At 41.2% G+C, this 27,745-nt stretch overlaps 1 protein-coding gene across 1 annotated transcript; it reads left to right on the top strand.

Moving 5' to 3' along the window:
• Positions 1-27,325, top strand: Tnfrsf11b (TNF receptor superfamily member 11b). Its single transcript, XM_004850208.4, has 5 exons — positions 1-392; positions 17,976-18,345; positions 22,513-22,704; positions 24,090-24,314; positions 26,098-27,325. The coding sequence occupies exons 1-5, from the start codon at positions 360-362 to the stop codon at positions 26,484-26,486; spliced, it is 1,209 nt and encodes a 402-aa protein (XP_004850265.1). The 5' UTR covers positions 1-359; the 3' UTR covers positions 26,487-27,325.
• The last annotated feature ends 420 nt before the right edge of the window (positions 27,326-27,745 follow it).

Here is a 27,745-nt window from a genome sequence, read left to right as displayed (position 1 = left end):
TGGGGCGGAGGAGGGCACAGGGCTCCCGGCGGTGCCGCTTCCCGAGCCGGGCCGCCAGGGGCCGGGAAACCGCAGGCCGGAGCGAGACCTTGGCCGCCTGGTTACGCAGCGCAGCCGGGGCCAGGACCAGACGCCCCGCCCGGCCGCCCGCCCTCGGGGAGTCCGCCCCGGCCCGAAAGGGTTAACGCGCCGCTCCCGCCCGCCCAAGGTTCCCGAAAAGGGAAGGTGCGAGGTTTGAGGAGAAAAATGACGGATCAAAGCCGGGCGATACTTCCTGCTGCGGGGACGCCGTATAAAAAGTCGCGCGCCCGGCTGCAGAGGCGCACGCTCGGCCGCCCCGTCCGGTCCCCGCCGCCGCGATGCTGAGCCCCGCGCTGGGCTGCGCGCTCCTGGTGAGTCCTGCGCCGCCCGCGGTGCCCCGCTCCCGGCCTCCGAGCCCCGGGCCCGGGCTGCCGCTCTGCCCTGCCCTGCCCTGCCCGCCGCTGGCCTTTTACACCTTTCCTCTATTCAACTCCGATTGCCTATCTCCCCTAGTTCCTTATCGCTTTTGCTTACCTAACTTGGACTTTTTATTCTTACTAGCAAGGAAGTGGCCCCTTAGAAAATGTTAGAAGAGGTGACGTTAAAAAAAATTAGAGAGACTATGTAAAGGTGCAAATTTCCAATGATGAATGGCATTATATTGTATACCTAAAATGTACCAATGGTTAGAATGAATAATTTACAAAATAGGAAGAAAAGGTCCAAAGGGGTAGGGGTAGTGGGAGGGCCAGGGGGAAGGAAAGAAGGGAAAGGAAAAATGATGGAAATGGAAATAAAGTCTTTGTAAGTAGAGGAGGGTTGAGGGGGTGAAGGGAGGGCTAGGAATGGGGAAAAATAAGAACCAGATGCATCATGTAAAGGTACAAGTTCCCAATGAGAAATGTAATTGTGTTGTATACCTAAAATGTACCAATAAAAGAATTTAACATAAAAAAAATTATTATGTAGAGTACAACCTGGGTACACCACCGAGGTCCTTTATGCAAGAGTTAAGGGCAGTCTGGCAGAATTTGTACTAGAAGAAAGATTTCTCTCCTTCGCTCACACAAACACAACACACAACTTTCCAATTATGCGCTTTCATATTTTATTATTAAAAGAGATGGTACTGGTTCTCAACTTTAATATAATGGGGAAAACATTGGTGGGATGATGTTACATATGCTTGAGAAAATATTTCAATTATATAAACAGGATTAATAACTGATTCTTAGATGGCATTTGAAAAATAAAGCATAGCTTAGCATAGCTTCTTTTTTTCTCTTTTAGCTTAAGTTCTTGATTAGTTGAGATGTGTATAGATTATTCTGTGATAAATGACATATTTCTTTGCATCAATAGAGTGTGGGAGGGTGTCAAATCAGATGTCTAGAAGGCTAGGAAAATCCTTACTGAAGCCACAGTTGGGGCTGAGGTGTTGGAATAATTGAATTTCAGCCTCCAACCCTCAAAGTGAGTGGATGGCTAGGTAGTCTGCTGCTAGTGCCTGGGGTGCACACAGATAAAGAAGTAAATAGTCAGCAGATGCCTGCAGGGAAGGCTGGAGCAGGTCTGTACCTCAGCCTGTTACACATAACACACTGGCACCCACATCCGCAAATACGGATACCTTGGGGAACTCTTTTTAAAAAGTGAACCTCTATAAACACATGACACAGAACCGCATAGGTCCTAGGTACCCCGTGAAGCTTCTCAGGTTGAGCCCTTGTGAGCTGACGCACAGGTCAGAAAAGACCTTCTCAGTACCCTAAAACCTTCCTGTGCTCCTTCCCTATCCTGCTGGGTCTGTGGCCAGAATAATCAATGAACTGAACACCACCAATTTTTTCAGTTTGTATCTGAACTCTATATGCATGGGCTTTAGGCACTTTTGGCATTGGCTCTGTTCACACAAAGTTCTGCTGTGAGATTCAGCTCAGGTGTAGGATGGACGCTGGTTTGTCCATTTTCATCACTGCGTAGTATTCCATTGTGTAGACACACAATGTAATCATTCCAGGTTTGGGTAGCATAGATAACTCTGCTACTAATATGGGGTCCTTTCATATGGGGACATTTGTATTCTTCCTGATCCTTTGTGTTATGTCACAGATTTAATAAGTGATAAGCATACTACTAGTGACTTTTAATTTTCAAGATTCTAACTAAATAATATATGTTCCTAGTAATAAACACATAAATATTTGTATATAGTGTGTACAGTGAAAGTATACATGTTCAGAAGCACATTAACAGAAACATTCGCAGAAAAAAAAACTTTGTATGAATCTTAAGCATAGTAAATACTTTAAGTAGAAGAATTTTGCTTTCCTTTCCTTTTGTTTCTGAGATTATTTTATAAATGATTGGAAAGGGACACCTGGTATTTACTGATAAAGAGCCTGAACGCTCTTTGTTAAACACTGAAGTACAGTCGGAACCATCGCAGATGTTTGCTCTTTTGCACTGGACAGGCCATAGGCCCCAGGGTCAGAGGGAAAAGCACGATGGACCATTCCCTCCTTGGGAGCCTCCTGGCCCAATGAGAACTCGGACATTGGACACGTAGTTGTATGCAGTAGTTGTATGCAATTAGGGCTATAAAAGAGGAAGTCACTGGATGGCTTGGAAATACAAAAGGCCCAGCCCTTTAGGACACCTTAGGAGAAGTTGCAGTGCAGTGGCGATGAGCCAGACCAAACTCCAGATGCCGGCGCTCCCACCTACCTGAGGAAGGATGGTGCCAAGTCGCTCCTCCCCGGAGCTTTAGTTTTTTTTTCTGTAAACTCGCCATGTTGCTATAGGTACATCCAAGACAACCACGGCAGGCTCCTATGACCCCGGTTTTACGTTCACAGTTGGAAGAGAGGTATAAGAAGAGTTCACTGTTGGTGATGAAGTCCGGGGGCACCCTGAACCCAAGAGGCCGGAGGAGGGCATGTTGTGTGAGAAAGTAGAGCTGTGGATGGCTTTTCTCTGAGAGCACAGGGTACGGGGTAGGCCAGCAGTGAGAGGTGGTCCCTAGGATGCATACCGCAGTCACCGGGCTGTCCTAGGACGCTCACTGGCATGTGAAGGTGAGAGAGTAGCAGCCCGAGCCGTCTCTGTCATGCTTGCCCATGAATTACCTGGTTCTCTGGGAACTCTCTGGCCTAGGGAGCACCCCGACTGCCCCTTGAACTTCTTTAAGCTAAGCTCTGAGTGAATTCTGTGATCCTAGGAGTTGGGGTGCAAGGTGCAAGGGGTGGAGATGTAGCTGTTTCTGTCTCAGGACAACTGCTCCATCTGTCTGTCTTCCTTTAGGATAATGGCCCGGGGGCTTTTGACCCTGTAGTGTTTATGTTGGTCTCCCTCCCAGTCTCCCAGCGGTTGGGTCTGTGTATTTACCCAGTTTTTTCTCCCTCCTCCTCCTTTCTTTTTCTTTTCTTTTTCATTTTTTTAAGGAAATGAATACTCTGAAGTTTCTAGTATAATCTGACATAAACTCAGCCCCAAACTGCCCTAATCCCTGTCCACAGCAACCTCGCTGGCCTCTGTCACCTAGCAACCTTCAGTGCAGTCCCTAGGGCCAATCACAGTCGCCCAGCGCCATTGGTGGAGAAAGGAAACACCCCGTGCCGAGCGTTCTGTGCAGTCACGGCCAGAGTGCAGTGGCGGGTCTGAGCACGCACTCGATGTCCTTCCGCTGCCCACTCACTTGCCTTCGGGGTTTGGCTGCTGGCCGTCCTCGGCCCCCTGCCTGTGAGCTCCCCTTGTATGAAAGCTTTCTGCCAAAATGGTTATTTGCTTTAGCATCTTATTAACCAGTAAGACTTCCTTTTCCTTAGGCTGAGTTTTGCCTTTGCAGAAACAGAAAAAAACAAAGGCGGGGGGGGGGCAAGACTGGGAAATACATACTTCAGAGGAAGACTAATCTTATAAAAAGTCATGTGTGCGTTACTCGAGACTTGACTCATGATGTCTGGCAGCCCCTTCTGTTGCTCAGAGGGAGCCCAGATGCCAAAATTATCCGTGTATTTGTGTGTTTTACCCTGTGGGGCAGTAGTTCTCCATTATATCAGCCTTTTTCCCTGTACTTTTATAATAAATCCTTTGTAACAACCTCCCTGTCTCCTGAAATGAAATTCAGAGTATATATATTTTGCCTACACATATAATTTTTATAAAGTGCAACATCCTGGCATAACTATACTGTAAAGTAGTAATAAAAGGAAAGTAATTTATAATAAAATAAGCTGCACTAGAAGACATAAAGAAGTCACGGCATGCTGGCATTTTTATGTAGAATTGTCACCACAAATGCACCACTAGGACACATGATGGGGGTGAGGGGCACAGGTCACCCCAGAGACTCTGAAGTGCTACCAGGGCTGGTGTGGGTGCTGGGACTTTCTGAAATGGTGAGCACATCTTCCTAGAGTTTTAACCAGAAGAAAGCCCAAGCTTCTATCAGCTTCAATGCTGTTAAATCCTTGGAGAATTCAGTAGGTAAAGCCATTACGCAAAAATCCCGTTGTATATAAATAAAATGGAATTGTGAACCGGGCTCAGATAATGATCAATAAACTTTTCACATAGATTATTCATATCAGTTATCAATAGGACATCTGGGTACATGGGGACATGGGATTGTTCTGACTGTCCGGGGCGCTTAGCAGCAGCAACTTCCAGGGCTTCTCCAAGGGAACAGCCACACCCGTGCTGCAAACCAAGCAGGAACTGTTTACAAGTACAGACTTTCTGATTTACAACTTCAAGGTCTCCACAGTCCCTGACTCAAAGTGGACTTGCTGAGTCCAGGGAGCTCTGGCGAGCTTTTCTAGGGCAGTAGGTAATCTACCAGCAATTTCCAGGGATGCGCCCACAGAATTTAGCTTATTGTCACTTAACAATCTGACACTTCCTGTTGGCTTTGATATCTTTCAAAATATTAATGTAACAGTGTACCTATTTGATCAATATATATTAAATGTTCTTTTATAAATCTTTACTATAAACATTCATATCAATGACAAATAACAAAAATAAACCAGATTTACATATGGTTCTGTGGAGATGCAGTGTACGCTCAGCTGGACTAGATTTCTACCCTCCCCTAGGGCTGGACTGCATCTTGTCTACTGAGCGGCGAACACAGGGTTTGTGGTATTAAGTTTGGACATTAAGTATTCATTTTGGATTTGATGAATTTTACGTGTCTGTAATACATCCCAACAGAGTTGCCAGATTTTTAGATTCAAGAAAGTTCAGACCATGGAAGACTGCCGGACTAGAAATTTTTAAAAATCTGGGTCACTGTCCCAGAGAGCCATAGTAAAGATGATTTCACATGGCAAGAGGAGAGGGTGAAGCTGCCCCAGAGCCCGTTTCCGATATTGATAGCCATGCAATAGCAGCCACGTTTAGAAAAGAAAACAACCATCAAACTTAGCAACCCACAATAGCAAGAACTAGTGAATTGGAAATCCTAGCAACATCTGTAAACTATCTACGCAAGAAGAAAGTGAGGTATGGCCAACTAGAAATAGATACAAAGAGTATTTTTATGTGACATGTAATTAGTTTTTGGAACTCACTACCACAGAATATTTTGGAGGAACTAGCATAGAACATCCAAAAAAAGAATTCTTTTAGACAGTTGTAGGGGATAAGAATAGCGTTACAGCACATTAGGTAAGAAGCTATGTCACACCCACAGCCTCTCAAACTTACCTGGCCTCTAAATATTGCAAGGCCAGAGCACTCTACACGCACATTGAAATGGTTTCTCCCCGCTACAAGGTGACAGTAGTTTTCTCCCAGGGGCCTCAGTAGAGTGTTTTTTAACCCCAATTTCTCAGAGATACCGGAAGCAGCCAGACCATAAATGCATGGAGAATGCAAGAGGAAAGAAGCCCATCCAAAACAGTAATGTGCTTTTGAGAGCTTTGGTTTATCACTTTCTTGCAGTGATTTTTTTTCACTCATCTCTCTAGAATCATAGTCTTACTGTGAATATATTGTTTCATTTCCTTGAAGCATTGTCTTTTAAATGTATGTTTTTATAAAAACTGCAGTTTTAATGTTCCTGTACATGTGAAATGATTACTACAGTGCAGACCATTAACATTTTTATCTGTACCCATGCTTACCTTTGGCTGTGTGTGTATGGTGAGAACATTTAAGAGCTGGCTAAGCAAACTTCAAATATGAACGCGGCAGTATCAGCATCCTGACCGTGCGGTACAGGGGAGTGTGGAATTTGTCATCCATACTGCAATGTGGCACTGTACACCGACATCCCACCCCAGCCCCAGCCTTCTACTCCCTTTTAAAGAAGTCTCTTTAAAAATAGAAAGACTGGCCTGAAGGTTTTCACTTCAATTTAGTCTGCACCTCGGCAGCATCTGTGATAAAAGCCTCTTAAGTCATCAGCTACAGAATAGCAAATAGGTGACAGTCAACTAGAAAGTAGCACGTAGGTGACAAGAAGAGTTTAGATTTAAACAAGACAGTGATTCATCCAAGTTTTTCCACTGCCTTTGGTAAATTAAATTCTCTTCTGTAGTCTTTGATCCAGATACCTCAGTTCCCTTGCCATGTTTCCTATTTTAAAAACCATTTCTTATCGCTTCTCGGCCTTTGGCTAAGATCAAGTGTAAAAACCATTTCTTTCTTGTTTCTTGTTCTTACTCTTTTCCTAATTCTGATTCTTGGCTCTGTGAGGGTCTTGTGTCTGAGCTTGGTCTCGTTTTGTCCCTGTGACTTGCCTTGGTCTGTGTCTTAACTTAGACTTGGTCTTAGTTTTCATTTTCTTGTTCAAGCACACACAAAACTTGATTATTTGCTTGTTTAAAAGACTATTTTATTATAAGAAAATGTGGATATCAGGACTCTAAAGTTTATAAATTTCCACCACCATCAACCTGCATCAACATCACCAGAGAGAACAAAGTGTCATTTAGTAGTGTGACGTGGGACATTGTGACAAGACTGCCACAACAAGATGCCCAGGAGGCAAGGACTCTAATTCCTTGGTTCTGCCTTAGTTCAGTGACTCCACTTCTCTCACTCTTACTTCATCCATTTCCAAAATACAGCTGTTGGGCCAGATGTTGTATGGAAAGTCAACTTAAGTTTTAAAATTTTGTCCTCTGAATTGAAAAACAAAATACTGGTTATGTGCTGTTTCCTACTTTGAACATGGACAAATCAGACTTCCTTATCTACAAAACATCAATCTCTAGGAATGGTTTAAAATAATCTATTTTGTTCAGTTGTCCAAATTTCCTTTGCCCCATTGCGTCGTGTATAAAGAATTCTATTTAGGTCAATAAGACCACAAGAGCAGATGTATTTTGAAATGTTATCCGTTTTTAGGTAGTATGACTTATGTGCTTTATGATCACAAATTATTAAGACAAAAGGTATTTTCTCATTTGGAAACAAGTGCCCCTTGTCTTCAGCTGGTATGCAGAGAAGCTGTTAATGTGGATATTTTCCATATTCCATTTAGTCAAAGCCCACGTCTAGGCCATTCCCTCAGGACTTACTGAAGAGCTGTAATTATGGTCACTAGCAATCTACTTAGACTCATTGAGCAGAATTTTCTTTGAATTTGTATTCACAGAGAAGTCTTTGACAACTGCATACTGCTCTTTGGAGTAAATGTCAAACCTTCAGGCTTAATAAGCAAGATAATAGGTAGCTTGGCAAGACCATTGGAAAGTACACTTAAATAATAATACACCCAGCTGATAGACAGAAGACCTTTGCTCCTACACTGTTTCTTGTCTGTTCTTTTAATGTCCGGTAAAAGGGGGGGGGGTATCAACTAGGTTGTGCTAGAATAAATGTAGTTAGAAAGTATGAGAGACTCTTACTGGAGGATGGATTTGTCCTCAGTGTGATCAGCTATTCTCAGTTCTCCTTTCTAGAAACACGGTAGCGGTAGGACTGTACTTCCGGGTGTCTTCCTGGGAGGACCTAATGGGGGGAAGATCCAAATGGTTCTGGCGAATGACTTGTGAGTTCAAAGATGTGTCACTTCCAAATTACATTAGTACTGTACTTAATTGCTGTGTATGCCCCACAGATTTTTGTTTGTTTGTTTGGACCAATCCTGACTGATACAATAATGCCAGTTACGTTGAATCATCCAGGGGCAATAACTATAGAGAGCAGTAAAAGTCACAAATGACAAAAATCAATAATTTTACATTATTAGTTCAAACTCCTTCATCATTGCTATTAGCAGGATTCATAAAGAAGGACCTTTTTTCTTTTGTTGCTAAAAATTCCAAATTTAGGCAATTAAGAACGCTTCCCTGCAAAGAAGGAAGGTCAACAGATGCTTAACAGTAGGCTCAATCAAACTCCTCAGTATGTTATGTAAGACTCATCAGAGAGAGATCATGGTTCGTGTCTTCATTGCTTTCTGCTGACCCCTCCTTCATAAAAGTTAACTCATGTTCATCTATAACTTCCACACATTTATGCCAAGCCAAAAGGAGGAAACCATGGGGTAGAAAGACATTAATCATTATTGGAATAGGTATCATATTTAGAAGCCACACTCAGTGTTCCATTTCACTGTCACAAAAGTCCTATTCTACAGAGATTACTGTCTCTATTTCATAGACAGGGAAAAGAAGGTTCCAAGGAGTAAAGTAATTTTCCCCAAGGTTATCCAGATCGAGGTTTTTGTTCCAGATTCATTATAGAGTATGATAATACCTAGTGCCTGGATCTGGTGAAAAATGGACATGAATTACAGCAAAGCCTTTGTAGGTATCTTCAACCCAGAGTTTTCTGTTGGGGTTAAGAATGCCAAGGTTGGGACTAAATGCAAGCTGTTTTTCTTCCTTTTTTAACCCTAGGAAGGCATCCTTCAGCCCTAGGAAGGCATATTTTTTCTTCTGTGATGAAATGTCCTGGTCTTTTACTGAGTGTGAGTGTAAGCCCAAATTCCCTAGGTAACACAGCATGAGGTAGAGCAGCTTATGTTTACCACTTCACTAGAAAGTGTGATCCTGGGGAAGCAGGAATGAGCATATGAACAGCAAGAGGGAAAAGGAAAATGAGCCAGTTCAAGGGGGACATTACTGAGTACCTACCGCTTAATAGAAAGCAAAATGACTGCCCATTCTCATAGGTCCATCTACAGAAATGATGTGCAAACTACTGCATTGCAGGGCAGGAGAATAAAGGAGAAGAATTTGTGCATCTGGATGGATGGATGGATGCATGCCTGGATGGAAAGATGATCGGTAGATAGCTGATGTGTCCATAGACAGATAAGATAATATTGAATTTTATATTGTGTTACAATTGATTATTTACATGCCTGTCCCTTTCATAAGACTTGCAAGTTACAGCTTAGTTTCAGACAAGAAGAGATTCAAATCCCAGTTAGAATGTGTGCTAGCTCTGTGATCCTTCAAAGTCACTCAACTTCTCTGAGACTCAGGTCCTTAGTCTGTAAAATGAGGATAATGATATCTCCTTACAGGTGGCTAGAAGGGATGGATGGTGAGAGGATGTGAAGGAAGGGCTTAGTCTAGAGTCTGCCATCTAATGATGATATAATATACTATGCCATTTTATTGACCATATCATCTAGACCTCTGGTGTGATATTTCAGACGTCAGGGGCACATAGTAAATATCTACATGTTGAGCTCACTGATCTTTGGTTCCATTTACTCTGCTAGTTGCTCTTCCATTTCATGACCACCATGACTTTTCTTATCTAACTTTCCCTCACCAACTCCCCATAGCCACATAATTAATTGGACTTCAATGCAAGTCATTAGTACCCAAAAGCATCCATAACATGTTATGGGCAATGTATTATCTTCAAAGAAAAGAACCATAGGAATAAAATGAAATTTCAAAATTACTATTCAATAGTATCAACATCCTAGAATGTTTTGCCAGTTCTGAGCTGCGGGCACCGTGGACTGTAGCTGGAAAACTGACACAGTGCAGATGTCACCCAGCCCTGCCCAGAGGACCTGGATTGTCAAAATGCAACCGATGCAACCAGCATTGTTGTGCAATTGGTGCTTAGAACTGAATTCATGTCTCAAATTTGGAGATTATCGGGAACCCAAGAGAAGAGATAGTAGGCTCTAAGATCCAAAATATGTGAGGTGTCTATGTATCTTCCTTAAGGGTTTACTTGTAGTTCAGTGATTTTTTTCTGAGCATTCAGGGGTTTTTTGCCATTATTTGTTAATCTGACAAATGTTACTTGTCTATAAAACTCCTTCAAAGCAGCAAAAGCATCAGAAGAGCATTCATTCTGACAATTCTGATTGATTTTAAGCATGAACGAGGTATGGCTAATTAATTGTAAAGCTTTCGGACAAGTAGAGGAAACTTCTAAGGGAACAAACATTTCATTGAAAGTTAAATTTTACCTGAGGACAGTTCTTCCACCCCAAGGGAAGCAAAATAGTGTAGAAGTTGGCCCAGTAACTCATCTAATAAATCATAATTGTTTGCGCTTCCTCTTGCTCGTTTGCCTAGAAAGGCTGTTGGCAGCAAATCAGCTCTGTAGAGATGAACAGATTTAATTCATCTGTTCTCACTTCCTTACCTGGAGACACAACCCTCAGCCCAACAACTGTTAAGCAGTGGTGGGGAGCTGGGTGGGGAGCTGGCAGAGTGGAGACACCTCTCAGATGAGCTGCCCTAGTTTCCACACTTAAAACAGAAGTTAAGTACAGATGAATCGGTGCATGCAAAACGCCCTGCAAGATGAAAGGTGCTTTAAAATCTACTCTCCCGTTTGGCAAATTCTGTCATCCCTATCATTTTACAGATGAGAAAATTGTAGGCTTTGTGCTTGTCCTTGTAAATGTATCCTTTGCATCTTAGCTATTTATCTGTATATGTATAACCTCCAATGATCCTGACAATGCATAATAAGTATCCAACATATTCAATGAATTGAATAAAATGGATGTAAATCCATTGGATACTTGCTACTTGCACAACTCCGTGCTAAGCATTTAAGGAATACGGAGAAAAACAGTTCCTTATTTGAACTCTCTAAACAAAACCATGAATTTACCCTGAATCTTTTGACCAGAACCAGCTGGGAGGATACTGACACTAATTTTCACAAACCAGAGATGCTTTTTCTGGAGACAATTAGGAACAGGAAAGATAATCACCTTATGGCACATTTTATGTGTCTAACTTCCTACTGACCAAAAACCTCAGACTGTCTCCAGAAATGAGTCTGATTCAAAATGTTTGTCATTTCCCACCTCCTGTGTAATTAGCATATGTAATATTGTCTGCTGTTTGTCTGAACTATTTTCCTTGCCAAGTTTATTTGAGTCTCCCTAATGGTTTAAAATCTAACAATTGCATGGGGGGTGGATAGATAAGGATCATTCTCATTTTACAGGTGAGCTTGTGGCCCGGAGTTACTAAGCTAGGGTTAGAGCTGGGTTTGAAACTTGGTGCTCATATTATAAATTCAGTTTCCCACCTGAAAGTACTTTTGTTAATTCATATTGATCAAATTGCCAGGCTTACACTTTTCAAAACTTAATATTCATTAGTCATTTAGCATTTAGTATCCTTCTTGAAATTCTCCATGATACTTCTAAGTTTTTACCTTCCTTTTCTCATCCCTTCTCACAAATCTTTAAGTCTCCAAAGTGAATGTTTTGTCCATTTTTGCTTGTGTACAATTTCCTTGGGTAATGTTGTCTCTGCCGTCTTTCTGCTCCTAAAGACATTTATGTGCTCATAACCCTAAAGACCGTGTCTTCAGCTACATTCTGTCCTGAGTTCTCAATACATACTTCTACTTGTTTGCTAAGAACCAGGATTCAAATCCCATAGTTGGAAGATGCTTCCAATTCAATTCATTCTCTTTATCTCTAGCTGCAAGCTGTCCTGCCATCAGCAGCTAATGTCAATGCACATAACTGAGGGCTCAGCTACTTCTAGCTCGTCTCCCCCCATCCAATCTGCCAGTGTATCCGATCTGTCCCTTCTCCTCCTACTCAAGCACCAGAGCTCTTCACAACTCTCTGACCTGTTTCTCCATTGTCTTTTCTTAGTCTTCATTCTCCTGTCTTCTACCTCTGATTGCTTTGCAGTGGATGGTTAATGAATATTTTACATCAGACTTGACTTTTAAATAAATATTTCCGTAAAAGACGAACATTAAGTTCATCGCCTAGACTTACTTCAATAAATGTTTGCTGGATGGATGAATAAACTGATTATTTAAGGGTAGGGGTGAAAGGAGAGGAATAGCACTATATAACTGTTAAAAAATAAAATGAACTGACCTTCTTCAACAAATAGTTTATTTTTAAAAAGTCTTTGTAACTTTTGTGCTAGGAGCTCTTCAGGAAAGCACTGTGATATATATCCTGCATTGTTTTGCAGTGAGTGCTTTTATTTCCTGGCTAAGATGAACTAGGAAGTGGAATGGTTTCCAAACTGACCAGAAGTTTAGCTAACTCTGGATATTCCTCAAATAGTACTCTGCGGCAGAGATCACGATGAGGGATCACAAAAGGAACTCCCAAACCAAGTGGCTATTCCAGGCTTTGCGTGGGCTCCTTTTAATGAATCATCCATAAATGGAAACCCACTGGGTCATTCATGGTTCTGCATACCAGAGAGCAAACCCAGTAGTATCAGACTGGCTGCATTGCGTAATGCAAAAATAAACTCGCCAGAGGAAGTGTATTCTTCTTCTGTTCTTCAGGAAGACTTGGAAACCAGTAGAATGCTCCAGTCAAATCACTTGTCATTCAAGAAGTCTCCAACTTGGCAGCTTTGGACAAGAGCTAGTCTGAGCGCAAAGCAAGAAGGGTCATCATGGACTCATTTGGACTTCAGGAAGGCTTTGGTTGATCTCCTAATTTTGATGATCTCCTAGATCTATGCTTTTAATCTGAATGAAAATAATCATTTAAGGGCTTATTTTGGGTCATGCATAGAGGCAATAGTACAAGTGAAAATCTTTGGTAAATATTAAAGGATTCAAAAAAAGAAAAGTTTCATGTGGCATATGCTATAGAGTTGAATTTTGCTTGCACTAATTACTATGACCTGCTACAACTCAGTTACCTGTTCTGAGTCTTATATTTGTAGCTGGTGAAGACTTAATTATAATAATGGTAAAAAATTATCTAAAGTGCGTACTAACCAAAATATTATATACATTGTTTATTAGTCTGCTGCCTGGCAGAGAGTAGATTTTATGCACATATGTTTGAATGGAATAGATAAAACAGAATTCCATTTCCATATTGCCCTCTTTTGGTCTGCATGCTCCTATCATTACCACACTATGCCATCTCCTATATGGGGGGAATTATCACTACAAATTTCTATGTGTTTGTGTCTAATAGCAGGACAGTCAATTGTAAAATCAGAGCACTTAATAATAAAAATTATACATGTGTACCTGAACATTCAAAATTTTTTTTTTGGTACTGGGGATCGAACTTAGGTCCTTCCGCTTGCAAGGCAGGCACTGGAACCACTGAGCTAAATGCCTGACTGAACGTTCAGTTTTTGACTTAAAACACTTAAACATTCATTCATCTTTATTTGGAGATATGAATAATTCTTTTCTCAGAGTTTGTGTTGGCTGACTAGAGCCTCATGCTACACTTTCTACACACCCCTTCTCTGTAAGTATTGTCCATCCACTCAGTTTTAGAAATTAAAGATATCAATGAAACTAATCGATTATAAGATCCTTCTATATACATCCATCATTTTGTTTTTACAGTTGTCCTACCTGTTCCAAACTCTACAGTAGGTTGGTTTTATATTTTTTTTCTGAGTGTTTTTTTTGGTGTGGGGTCTCATCTTGATTAAGCCACCCCAAAGTACTCAATTTACTTTTCATAAAAAAGTAATGACTTTTTGTACTTATGCTCATTGGTTTATATATTTTGTTAAAATACCTTTTTAAAATTACAAGTACAACTGGGATAAGCTGATTCAGCAACAAACATACAGCTGACTTTTGTTAGGCATACGACTTCTCTGGGGAGATCGAGCAAGCAGGAGATGTTTTGCTAGAGGGCAGGCACAATGGGAACATCCTGGGATATCTGGAGTTTTCACAGAGGGAATGGAAGGTACAGATGGCTCTGCAAAGTGGAGACTGGTCAAAAGAGATCTGCTGTCCAAAAGGGTTACACAAATAAAACAAAATGAATGAAGATGTATGACAAGGTTAGACAAAGACCAAGGTATTGGTTTCCATGTTCATTGGTGAATTAAGTTGTCAGGCCAGTTGCCAAGCAACAACACAATGGCTAGAAAAGGCGCTGGAGAAGAGCTCACCCTGCCCACCCAGCACCTTTCCCACTCCCATCATCTGCTAACATTTGAGGGACAAAGAAAGAGAGATAGGCTTGAAATGGAAAACTCTTTAACACTGCCCAACAACAAACATAGAAGCTGAGAAGAAGAATGAAGCTATTGGGGATGGGGCCTTAAATGCATTTTCAAGGAAAGAAGTATAGAAATGTGAAGAAGGAATCCTGGACTGGTAGAAGCACTAGATTTCAAGACATGCAGGTTCCCTTTAAGCACAAGTGCTCTATGCCAAAGAATGGTGACGGAATGGGAGGAGGATGAAAGAAAAAACTACAGAGAAAATGTCATTTAATGCTCTATAAATCAAGCATAAGACACAGAAAGGGGTGGCCTCTTCTGTACAAAGCACTTTATGCTTCTGCACGCACCTGTACAGGTGGCCTAGCCTTTGCAGGAGTTCATCAGTGGTTACTGGAGACTAAATTACATAGAAATTTATTTTTAAACTCTTCTTAGGTTTTAAATATTATCAGCTGGCAAAGGAGCTACAGCCAGCATTAAGATGATCTCTATGACTGCATTTTTTTCATTACTTTCCCAGAAAATGTAAAAGAAAATAAAGGCCTGAGATGAAGAGCTCTATTAATCTTGCCCATCCTCTGTCCAGTAACTGAGTCCAGAAATTCTGTGTGGGAACTGGGGTTAACCAAAGATTGAGACCTAAACATCGAATTTTGGCCACACAGAGTTCTCTCTTTTTACCAAAGTGGAAATTTTTCAAGTAAAACACAGAGACCCAATTGAACTGGCTGAAAATAAGTTCTTCAAGGCTCCAGTTTTTAAAAAAATGTATAGAATACTACATATGTAGCCTTGAATAACTTACCTCACTAGTTACTCTCTAATTATGAAATCGACCTCATTTATTTTTCTCTGTGGATTTTTGCACTCCACTTTTGCTGTATCCTAAAGAAATGGCAACTAATTTCCAAAACATGGTTTCAGAAAAATAACAATATCATGTTCAGTTACCTAGCAAAATGTAAATTTCATTCACATTACATTATTGTTTATACATTTTATGTATCTCTTGTATAAAAACATGAGGAACTGAAATATTTCTGATTTTTTTTTCAAATTTGGGAATATTTACATATATTTTACCAGTTGAGAATCCTTAATCTGATAATCCAAACTCCCATATTCTCCAAAATCAGAAATTCTTGAGTGCGGATATGACTCTCAGAAGTTTCAGATTTTGGAGCGTTTCAGATTTTGGATTTCCAAATTAGGATGCTCAGTCTCTACCAGTATTTATGTGGCTCCTTCATGTGAGGACCACAAAGTCTGTTGCCTGGGTTTTCCCATTCCCCATCCTCTTCACTTTGTGGTCAGGGAGAGGCAGGCAGGACTAATGCACAGATGGTACACCTGAGCCACACTGACAGGGGAACAGGGAAGTTTGCTGCTGCAAGACTATCAGGATGTGGCTCACTTAGTCATGGCACTCAAGAGAAAGGGATCCCCCAGACCTGAGCTGGGCCTCTCGGAATCCTCAAAGCAACAAAAAAACATTCCTTGTTGTTTTCGTGTGTGTGTGCAAAGCTGTGTCAGGAAATCATTGTTCCATAGCAGTGAAGATTTTAGAGCTATTTGAATTAACCACACAAGACCCTTGAAAGATTCTGAGAACATTCAAATGACCAAGCTAGTAAATCAGTCATTTCATCTTGCTTTGTTTCCTTCAAGTCAGTAGTGAGCCTCAGGGAAACCCAAGAGCACGATTCTCCCACCAACTCTTAGGTTAAGAGAGACTTGAATCAAGCGACCACAGAGGTGCCTGGATTCAGCACTCTGTTCTGCTGTTTCGTCAGCTAGGAGTCCCTGACATCCAAACGACCCTGGCCCTTCATGAGATATTTTCTCCTGTTCTTCTGGTTTACCAGCTCATATTAGGTTCCTTAAGCCCAGACTCTTGCCATGTTCCAGTAAGAAGTGAATAAAGTTCCTTAGATTAAAATACCTAAATGCTTATGGGGAAAGGTCATTCTTTACCTTTGCTACCTCTCCTTCAAGGGGAGTGCTGTTTCTTTAGCCTGGGTCGCTTTTCCCAGGCCTGGGGTTTTCTGTAACATTTCCTGAGTTCAACAAAGAAGAGAGTGTGGAACAAACTGCTGTGTTTGGTTGACCACCTCCCCCAGCCTAAAAATAGTCAGTGTCGATCCCTGTACCAAAAGCAAACAATAAAAACCAAACAAACCACCCCCTACATACAAAGAACACTGTTTCTTCTGAGCATGTGTTTCCTGTAATTAGTGTAAAGAGTTCCTTCCATGTTCCCTGAAAGATCTTGAATTTTCAGCACAGGAGATAGATACAGAGGAGGAGGTAACGCCCCAAGAACCACTCTTGCTGGTGAGATCCTCTCTTCATGTCTATGTACTTCCTGAATCACGTATGCCAACTTCTGAAACCTTGCCTGCTTCCTGATAATTTTCCCAATTAATCTAAAGAGAGGTGGTTGTTTCACTTTTGGACATCACTCACCTAAGAGAATTAAGACTTTGGGCCCAGAAGATCTTCACAGAGGATGTCAATCTGCACATCCTAGGACTCTTTCCAGCAGATTATGAGCTTGTGGAGCCCTCAGTCCTGTCTGACCATCTGCGTATTTGTGGTGCTTGACTCCTAGTAGGCATCCAACGTGACTCTGCTACCTGAATGAATGAGTGATAGAATCATGGAACTCCATACATCACCTGTTCTCTACTTCACTACTTTTTTTTATCATCATTAAGTCTTAGAACAGTAAAACAAAGCTATCATCTATTCCTAAATATGTTTACCATAACCTCTGCATTTAGAAATTATAACTTGCCTCCGTGTTTCCTATCTCTTTTACCTGACCTTTTAAATTTTTTTACAATACTCATCTGCTAACATGTATTTTTCCTACAACTTATTTATTTTCCTACTCCTCCAATAGGATTGTAAATCCCACAAAGGGCAGCATTTCTTGACTATCTTATTCAGAACTATGTATCAGATGCTCAGAATACTGCCTAGAATGTACTAAGGACTTAGTTAACTATTTATCAAATCAATAAAATGAAGGAATAATCATTAGTGCATTCTCTGTACATCAGAATTACTGCAGGGTTTTTTCTTCTTCTTTGTTTTGTTTTGTTTTAATCTCCAGACCCAACTTCCATGAAATCAGAACACTTAAGGGTATGAATTCCAGGAGTTTTCATTCCAAACAATGAGTCTAAGTGATTTGGGTGTAGCTATTCTGAGAACCACTAGTTCAACCACTCACTCTTCTAGAGAAATCCTGAACCCAGGGGAGACAGAGGGGCTTCCAGGTCACACACATAAGCAGCAGTCATCTAACTTTGATAATCTCTGTTCTGATAAGCTTTCAACTCTGGTTATCTATGACCTGGACCTAATATACTTGTTGCTAGCCCATCATAAGCCATGGGAAGCAAAAATGACAGCTTCTAAACTTACCTTGTGGTACATCTCAATAGTCGGGAAGGGGGAAGGGCATTAGACGGAAGCAGTAAGAGACTTCTTGATTCTAATATTGACTTCTCACAGAAGAACAGCCCGATTTCCATGCTAAGTTGTCCCTGTGGCTCTCTGTCCTTCTAGTTCCTGGACATCTCCATTCAGTGGACCACCCAGGAAACCGTTCCTCCCAAATACCTTCATCATGACCCAGAGACCTCTCGCCAGCTCATGTGCGACAAATGCCCTCCGGGCACCTACCTAAAACAGCACTGCACGGCGAGGCGGAAGACCGTGTGTGCTCCGTGCCCCGACCACTCCTACACAGACAGCTGGCACAACAGTGATGAGTGTCTGTACTGCAGCCCAGTGTGCAAGGAGCTGCAGTTCGTCAAGCAGGAGTGCAATCGAACGCACAACCGCGTGTGTGAGTGTGAGGAAGGGCGCTACCTGGAGCTGGAGTTCTGCTTGAAACACAGGAGCTGCCCTCCCGGACTTGGCGTGCTGCAGGCTGGTGCGTATCTGCTTCCAACGGGTGGTAATGCCAGTTACAATCCTGCGCAGCCAGGCAGCAGTGAGAGTTTCTGGGAACGCTTTTGTCCTCATGACACATATGATAGCAAATTGCAAAGGTAATGAGGCCTGTTAGATAGGCAGCACCTTTCTCAGAGGAATACTTTGCCACTACAGGATAACTTAGTGAAGAATCTCAGTTGCTCCCTAATGAGATGCATGACGGATTGCTCTTTTTTAAAGGAACACGCTCTGAGTTGCACCGTTCATACTTGATATACACCTCTAAGTTCACGCAGCGTGGACAGCCTCAGACTGCAGTGCTCTCTGACAAACATCAGAAATGTTAATTGATACCAAGAGAGTAATTATACTGATATTAATGAGGCTCTAGAGTGCTAACAATGAGCAGTTATAATTAATCGTGTAAAAAATGAGACTGGTTAGGGGAAATGCATTCCATTATTAAAAACGAAGCTAGTTCTTCCTTTAGCATGAGAGCTGAGTGCCTGGGAGGATAAAGACTATAGCAACTTCTCTGCCTGGCTTATTCTTTATCTTAGACAAAATACATCAGCCACCTGAGAGGAAGCCCTTGCCTACAAACAAAGTACTTTCTCGCTGCATTTCCACCAGCAGAGGTTAGGGCGAGTGTGCATTGAATCTTTTAAAGCTGCAACCCCAAGTTTTTCTACCGCCATCACATGTTCAGTGTGGACTCTAACTTCATGTGGCTTGAGAAGATTGAGTGTTCTCTTACTTAGCTGAAGAAAAGCCACAATCACTACGGGTCCTTATTGCTCACTTTGAAGCATGTTCCTCAACATTATTGACATGTAGGGCTGGACAATTCTTTGCTGTGGGGGGCTGTCTTGTACACTGTAGGGTGTTCAGCATCATCCCTGGCCTCTAGCCACCAGATACCAACAACAGTCCTCCCTCCGCTGCAACAACCAAAAATGTCTTCTCTAGACACTGTCCTTTGTTCTCTGGCTCGAGAACCACTGGCCTAGTGGATGCTGGTTATTTGTAGCTGTTCAACTTTCAAAAGTTATAATGTGCAGAGTCAATTATTAGATGACAAATGCTTTGGTTTAAAGGCATAAAAGGAAACATACTCAAAAATTAAAACTTCCCCCGTTTCCCAAGTACTGAATCCTAAAAACAAATTGATTACAATAGGTCAGTTTGCATGAGATGCCCTAAAATGCTTCTAATATGAACCTTTGAAAGAGGAGCTAGTAACATCTCCTACTTTTTATTGGGTGAGGCTTGGGATTCAAATGCTAAGACAAGTTGCAAGATGGAAAAACTCACTGAAAAACACCAAATCCATTTCTTCCAATGCAGTAAATAGTGTGAGTAGGGTAATTAAGCCCAGCCTACACAGCTCCGAAACTAAATTAAAAAAATAATGGAAACAGCAAGGATGTTTCCCTCATAAGCATGAAAATCTGTTTGTAGAATGAAGTAAGCAGATAACTAGAAGACTTACTGTAACCTGTCTGCTGGTGCTCAGGTCCTTGTTTTGGAGCAACAAAGATCAAAGCCTACAAAGCAGCAAACAGCAAGCGGTGGGGACTGGTCAAATGCATGTTCATTGGAAAGAATAAAAGTGAGGCTCTCCACCAGCCGGAGGGGGGTGGTCCATAACGCAGACACCGTAGGTCCCCTGGCTTTTTATACAATTTGGGGACAGTGTACAGGACAGAAAGCAGGGGCACTCCTGGTTGCAGGTAGGCCTTTGATGTCTGGAAAGTAAGCCTCTTCACCTGCATTTTATTTCCTCCAATGTCTCTCCCATTTGGTTGAGGAGATCTTCTTTGTCTCTTGCATTTCCTTAGGCCCAGATAGTCCATTTTGGTATGCTAACTCACTTAGGCCCCGACTTTTAGTTTACTTTAGGTTACCTGTTCAGGACCTGTTCCCTACCTGCCTAACTTCCATATCTCTGGGCTGCATTAGGACAAAGGCACATGTTTTATTCTGTGGCACCGGAGTGGCAATTATTTGCCTCTCCTTTTCTACACACTCACGAGGTGCTTCCTCACAGAAACTAATAGGTTTCTAGCCCAAAGAGAGGCAGGGCTTTGCAGTGTTACTCTGTAAACCATCCAGTGAACACACTCTTTCATTTCTGTTGTTGCTCTTTTAAAGTCAGATTGTCTTCTATTTTATTCATGTCATTCTATCTGCTCGTCAGCCCTCTAATTCCCACGGAATTACCTGTGGCCGGTGTGGAGAATTTAGGAACTGTAAGGCCACACTCCTCTCATCTTTGGAATAGTTCACATTTTGCCTGCCGGGTTATAATTTTTTTATTTCCACTGACATTAATAAGGGAAAAATTGTTACTTAGATGAATAAATGTTACATACAAAAAGTTTTATCAAATATAAAGAAAGAAGTCCTATTCATAAAAGTCATGAGAAGCCTGTAAAATTCTGGCCCTATGGCTCTGGGTTTCCTGAATAAGGAATTTTAAGGGCTAACTTAACTTAGCACCCTGTGTCTCCCACACACGATTTTCTCAGTGGGATGCATGAGGAGACCCAAGGAGCACACGTAGGTCTGACAATGGTGAGATTCTAGCCTGCAGCCTGCGGCATTTGGAAAGGAGGGCAGTTGGGTCCACATGTCCAAGTTGCTCACTCAAATAAATCAGCAGTAAATAAATGCCACTGGATTCCTAGCTAAATATCTCTGTCAATGAAGTGTAGAATTTGGTTCTACAATTCTATGTAAGGAAAAGAGTATAGGAAGAAAGAAAATTTAAAAAGAAATACAAAACAAAACCTCTTTGTTTTTATCCTGAGATCATGTCACAACAGTGATGGAAATAGCATTTAATCCCCTGAAGCTGTGCCCTCTCCCTCTCTCTCTCTCTCTCTCTCTCTCTCTCTCTCTTTCTCTCCCCTTCCAGCCTTTTGTCATTTTTACAGGTCAACAAATCACCAATTTTTTTTTTTGGTACCAGGGATCAAACGCAAATCCTTGCACTTGCGCAGCAGGCATCGAAACCATTGAGCTAAATCCCTGGCCCATGAATCACCAATCTTTTTAGAAAGGAAAAAAGACAGGAGATGAAACTAGACCCAATCCAATCCATTTTTGCACCCCCCCCCATTTTTGGTAGAAAATATAACAAAGTAAAAGGTTGAAATTTTTAATAAATGAAGTTGAATAACTTCATGTAGCTTTCATTTGTCTCTTGTGTTCGTTATCTTCATAAGCCAGAATTAGCCCATAAAAACTACATTTGAATACTGAAGTCTAATTCTGTTCAACTAGCTTACACTAGATGGAGTTGTTTTCATATGCAAATACATTATAATGTATGATCTACCCATGCAGAATAGAGTCAAGGGTTTGAAGATATTTGTTGTCAGCAGCATCTTTAGTTGTTAGCCCAGCTTAGATTTTCCTACCAGTGCTTTCTCCAAATTTATCAAATACTTTACCGCCGTGAAATAAAACGGCTTTGCAGTTACCCTTTCTGAAGTCTTAATGGCTGTGCTCTTTAAGCAACTGTGTGAGCAAAAAGTAGATCATCTTCCATTTACCGTGGAGCTTCACTGCAGGCTGATGCTTTGGAGTCAGCCGCCAACTTTACAAACACCTTCAAAACTTTACTATAATGTTGTAAATTTTTACTTCTCAAGGTTAACCTGCCTATGAGTTGCTTCACAATTAAGATTCAGAAGTAAAGAACTGCAGTAGGAACTGATTGGAATTTAACGATGCAACATTCAATAGGAGCTGATTTCAAAGAATGATGTTACGGCAGACACACAGCAGTTACCTTGATGATTTTTAAGGAATCATTGTGTGAAGAGAGTGGCTGACAACAAGCCTTCCTACCACTTTAGCAGAGGCAGGACTGATGAACACTGTTCCTTTCTCTTTTCTTCCCACTTTTCAAGAGTGTGCTGTAGGTAAGAGCAAAACAAATTCGCATTTTTATTATAGGAAGGGGAGACTGCCCCGCCCCGGGCTGACTGGAGAAATCTGTTCTTTCCGTCCAGTGAAGTGAAAAAGGAAAGAGCATACAGTTTTGTGTACCATCCTAGTAGCGAGAAACACCAAGTCTTCCCAAAACCGTGTGAAGAGAGTGTCTGGTGTGAGGTGTAGAGGAGGAAAGGGCTAAAAGATTTGGTGCTTTCTGCAGGAACCCCGGAGCGGAATACAGTCTGCGCAAGGTGTTCGGATGGCTTCTTCTCCGATGAGACGTCGTCTAAAGCGCCCTGCAGAAAACACACGAACTGCAGCGTACTTGGCCTCCTGCTAACTCAGAAAGGAAATGCGACAAGCGACAGCATATGTTCTGGAAACAGTGAAACGACTCCAAAATGTGGAATAGGTAATATAGTTCGGTCGGCCTTGGCATCCTTCCATCTCTGCATCTCTTTCTTAGTTGGATGCTGTGGCCTCTGGCCGTGTTCTTAGTCCAGCTCACATTCCCCCGCTTTACCAGTTACTAACTCCACAACTCCGAATCTCCTCTGAGTCCATATCTTCTCGCCAATAAAACCCCTGACCTTCTGTCCTTCCTTTCACACCCGAATCAAGTCTTAACCCATGGGCCACCCCATCAAGTTTGTTGCTTGAGACCAAATTAGCAGAGTTCAAAGTGTAGCATTTAAATTATGAATTTTTATCACTTTCAAGAATGTCCATATTAGTAAAGTATAAATTAGCAACTGAGAAACAAACTGCCATAGACTGATGACACATTAGAAATACATACTTGGCTTTGTTACCTATGGCACTGGTGGACTTACTGCATGAAAGTTCCAAGGCCCCTGGTTGTCTTAGATTCTTGATTCAGTGAGGGTCATTGGCACCAGGCTGCAGTCACCTGTGCACATTCCCTGGTGGTGATACCACTGGTCAGACTGGAGTGTGCTCCCTCCCTGTCCTCTTACCAGGAGCCTAATCTCAGGGCTCTTCACAGCCAAGGTGACCTGCTTGTGTGCATTAATAAAACAATGGCACGGGTCAGCGTGGCTCTCCCCAAAAGACATCTTTTCATACTTCATCGAAGTATCTTTCTGTACCAGAAGTATACGAAGTGTATGAAGCATAGGAATGTGAGTTGATATATTGACGATTCCAACATAAATCTAACATTTTCTCACTGTTTCGTAGAATTCTTAGACAAATCATTGAGCCTTTCTGTTTTTTTTTTTTATCTAAAAAATGAAAAGAGGTTAAAAAGATTAACTTCTAACTTTAACCTTCCTTTTATTTACTTAATTCATTTTGAATTTTAGTTTTGCCATTAATTGAACACTGAGTCTGTGCCATGTGGTTTTCTGTGTAGGCTTTAATAGTTACAAAAACTCTGTGCAGGGGGTTCGGGGTTCATAGCAGCGGTGAGAGGCAGAGCTCGAATTTTAAGTCCTGTCTGATTAAGCTAAAGACACACTCCTAACATTACAGAATGTTTACTATTATTTAATGTTACAGTTTCATCGACTGTAATTTAAACATATATGTTCACGTCGGACCCTAATTAAACTCTCCCTATCCCCAAAGTGCCCCCCAAATTAGAAAGCACATGAGCTCGATGGTTTCTTCCACTGACAGCATCCAACAGAAGGGTTTGTTTTTTTCTTGAAACTTTGCATTTTAACATATTGCATCTTGGAGCACTCATTTGTGTGGGTTTTTGTTGGCTTTTTAAAAGACCTCCAGCAATCCAGCTGTTGAGTAGATGTCCTTGGTTTTGTGCCCTTTGTTCAGACGTTACGCTATGTGAGGAGGCTCTCTTCAGATTTGCTGTTCCTCCGAAGTTTACGCCTAACTGGCTCAGCGTCCTGGTAGACAATTTGCCTGGAATCAAAGTCAACACAGAAAGCATAGAGAGGATAAAACGACGACACAATTCACAAGAGCAAACTTTCCAGCTGCTGAAGTTATGGAAGCAGCAAAACAAAGACCAAGATATGGTTAAGAGGATCATCCAAGGTACACACTTGCCTGAAATAAATGAGTCGATCAGAAATCAAGTTCATCTACTTGTTGTAACAGAGCCATGAGGCTGTGTGCCTCTGTGGTCGTGTGGGTGATGTTTCCCCCTTTGTCTGGAGTTACTGTTGGGCTGAACGATGTTTCACCAAGTGATGAGGTTGATGCTAGAGAGCAGTCGTGGGAAGCTTTATTCTTGCTTCTGCCCCCGTTTCTCTTTAAAGGGCATTCAATGCTCTAAAAAAGCAGAGACTGTGCTTCCAGTAGAGCCCTTAACTCTTTCCTTAGCCACCCTCCTGGCCGAGACCTAGCAGGTCTTTAGCAGCTTTAGATCTTGGCTCTCATTCCTACTCCAAAGCCGTGAGACATGTGTTTGGCAGTTCTTTCCAGAGAGGTGCAAATTGTCTTACAGATATCCTCTCGCTAATCCTCACAGAGTCTCTATTAAATTACCATTTTATAGCAAAGGTGGTCAGGATGTGTAAGATCTGCACTGCAAAGTGCTTGAGCTTCTTAGAAGAAAGGGCTGGTTAAGACCGTGCACTCTTGTGTCCTAGAGGTATCGAAGGTATCTTGTTTAGAAATGGCGTGGAAGAGAGGAGAGGGATACAGAGAGGGAAAGAAACAGAGAGAAGATGCCTAGGTGTGGCAGAAGAAATCCCAGAGAGGAAATAAGCTTCACTCTGTGTGGACTAAAGCTTTAGGATGCGTCCCGTTAAGGCTTCTTTGCCATGGTGAGGACACACCAGGAAAACAAGGGCAGGTTCTCCTAATGTAGACAGTGCCAAGGAGAAATCCACTGGCTCTTCCCAAGCCCTTAAGTGAGTTTTTCTACACTTTTGTGAAAACCTCAAACATCTGAAACCCGCACAATGGATTTTAGGAGATTAATATCTTTTGACAGCTAAATGCTTTCAGTTATGCAAAGAATAAACTTCTCTTCTGTTTGTGGTGAAACAAAAGTATTCTTTGAATGTATAATTAGCCCCTAAGCAAAAAAGAGAGGAAAACAGAATTAGAAACTGTTAGAATGGGAAGGGATTAAATTTCTTACTTTATAAATGAGGACATTGGAGCCCAGAAAGATGAACTGATTTGCCCTAAGGCTCACAGATACTAAATGACTCCTGTCGTTAACAGAAACATTAGTTATTCCCTCATATGTTTATGTCCGAGCTCATTGCTGAAACTTCCTCCAGGCTATGTGTATTCTCCTATTCCTGGCTTTTCCGATATCTGTCTCCCAGTGGAACTCCTCTAGAGCTGCATTTATTTATTAAAGACTAACTAAAGCAACTCTTTCCCAATATGCTTACATCAGATATCAACTGGTAAAACTTTACATTATAAAATAGTAATTTTGTAACATAAAAATAGTAATTTTTAATGCAAAAATTTATATTATAAAATTACTAACTTAAAATTTTATTTCTGTTTTCCTGAAATGTTACAGTTTTAAGGTCTCAATCTTGGAACACTGAGAGTGATGCAGCTACCTTTCTACAGTTAATTTTCAAAATTAGGGGCTTCTCGCAAAGCTTTGTTGGATGCCTAGGATATATAGCATATTATCCTACTATAACGCAGAATAATCTCTCTCTTAGCTCTCAGAAATAGCTAGTGTCACTTAAGCCACCTTTAAGAAAAAGAAGAAGAAAGGAAAACTTATGCTTAACATAAAAATTATGAATTCTGCAAGAACCTTTTGCCTCGGGCTGATTTTGTGATGGTATTAGATGAATATGAATGACTGAACATCTCTTTGGGCTCTTGTTTTATGCAGATATTGACCTCTGCGAAAATGGGGTGCAGCGGCACATTGGGCATGCAAACCTCACCTTTGAGCAGCTTCGCAGCTTGATGGAAAGCTTACCAGGGAAGAAAGTTGGAATAGAGGACATTGAAAGAACAAGAAAGACATGCAAATCAACTGAGCAGTTTCTGAAGCTGCTCAGCTTGTGGCGAATAAGAAATGGTGACCAAGATACTTTGAAGGGCTTGATGCATGCGCTCAAACACTTGAAAATGTACCACTTTCCCAAAACTGTCACCCACAGCCTGAGGAAAACCATCAGGTTCCTCCACAGCTTCACCATGTACAGACTGTACCAGAAGCTGTTTCTGGAAATGATAGGAAACCAGGTGCAATCAGTAAAAATAAGCTGCTTATAACCGGAAACGGTCACTGGACTCTTTCCTCCCAATGGGCCAGATCTGCTGGGTGATTAGACGGTTTCTCAGGCACCTGGGGGAGAACAGCGATTTCTTTCTCATCACCAATGCCTAATTTTGCCACAGGGCACTAAAAGAAACTATGATGTGCAGAAAGAACTAATGTCTCCCCGAAATTTCAGTAAATCCCAAAGAATTCATCCAACTGTCAGATCTGGCCTGGTACCTACTGAACATACTTTCTCCATTACTGCTTGCAGTAATTCAACTGGAATTAATAATAATGATGATAATAATAACTAGACTCCATTGTACCTTTCTAAATATGGGAATGTCTGACTTTAATAGCTTTGAGATTTCAGCTGCGCTAGAGGCTTTTATTAGAAATCATATTTTTTTTCTGCAAAAGTTGCTAATATATCTGTAACACTATTACAGTATTCTATTTATATTCATTCAGATATAAGATTTGTACATATTATCATCCTAGAGAGAAATGGTGTAAGACTTAATTTTAGGAAGAAAAATATATTCTGTTTATTATTATGACAAATGAGAGAGATAAAATATATTTTTTAATGGAAACTTTATAGGATTTTCTAATAGGTATTGCTATTTTTCCTGTGTGGAGTGTTTTTACAATTTAATTTTATCTGTATAGGCTGTAATATCATTTTATAGAAAATGCATTATTTAGTCAATTGTTTAATGTTGGAAAGTGTATGAAATATGTTATCTGAATATCAGATGCTCTGAGAAATTGAATGTACTTTATTTAAAAGATTTTATGGTTTTACTATATATAAACAACATTATTAAAGTTTTCAAATTATTTTTTATTGCTTTTCCTCTTGTCTTTATTTGAATGGGTCATTCATGGGCTTTCAAACTCCATAATTACCCCATTCCCCTCTGATCACTAGGACACACAGGAGTTATTAAAAATGCAGATTCCTAGACAAATCTGCTGAAAATCTCTGGGCATAAGGAGAGAAACCTGTATTTTTAACAAGCTCCGAAGTAATTATAATTACACTGAAGCTGAAGAACTTCTGAAGTCAGATTTAGTGTGCAGATGGTGCAGGCCACTTACAATTGTTGCCACAAACATTGAGAAACCAAACTATGGACGCTCTCTTGGCTGCAAATAATAGAAACTGGCACCTCTTACTTTCAAAAAAAGAAATTGATTGGGTTTAATGGTGGTTCCCCCAAAATATGTGTTTATATCATAATCCCAAGAATCTGTGAACGCTACC

This window comes from Heterocephalus glaber, unplaced genomic scaffold (assembly GCF_053883595.1).
Source record: "Heterocephalus glaber isolate CG9 unplaced genomic scaffold, H.glaber_assembly_v1.0 deba00001555, whole genome shotgun sequence".
Lineage (NCBI taxonomy): Eukaryota > Metazoa > Chordata > Mammalia > Rodentia > Bathyergidae > Heterocephalus > Heterocephalus glaber.
The sequence above is the reverse complement of the archived record's forward strand: the minus strand, read 5'-3'. Positions and strand labels throughout refer to the sequence as shown.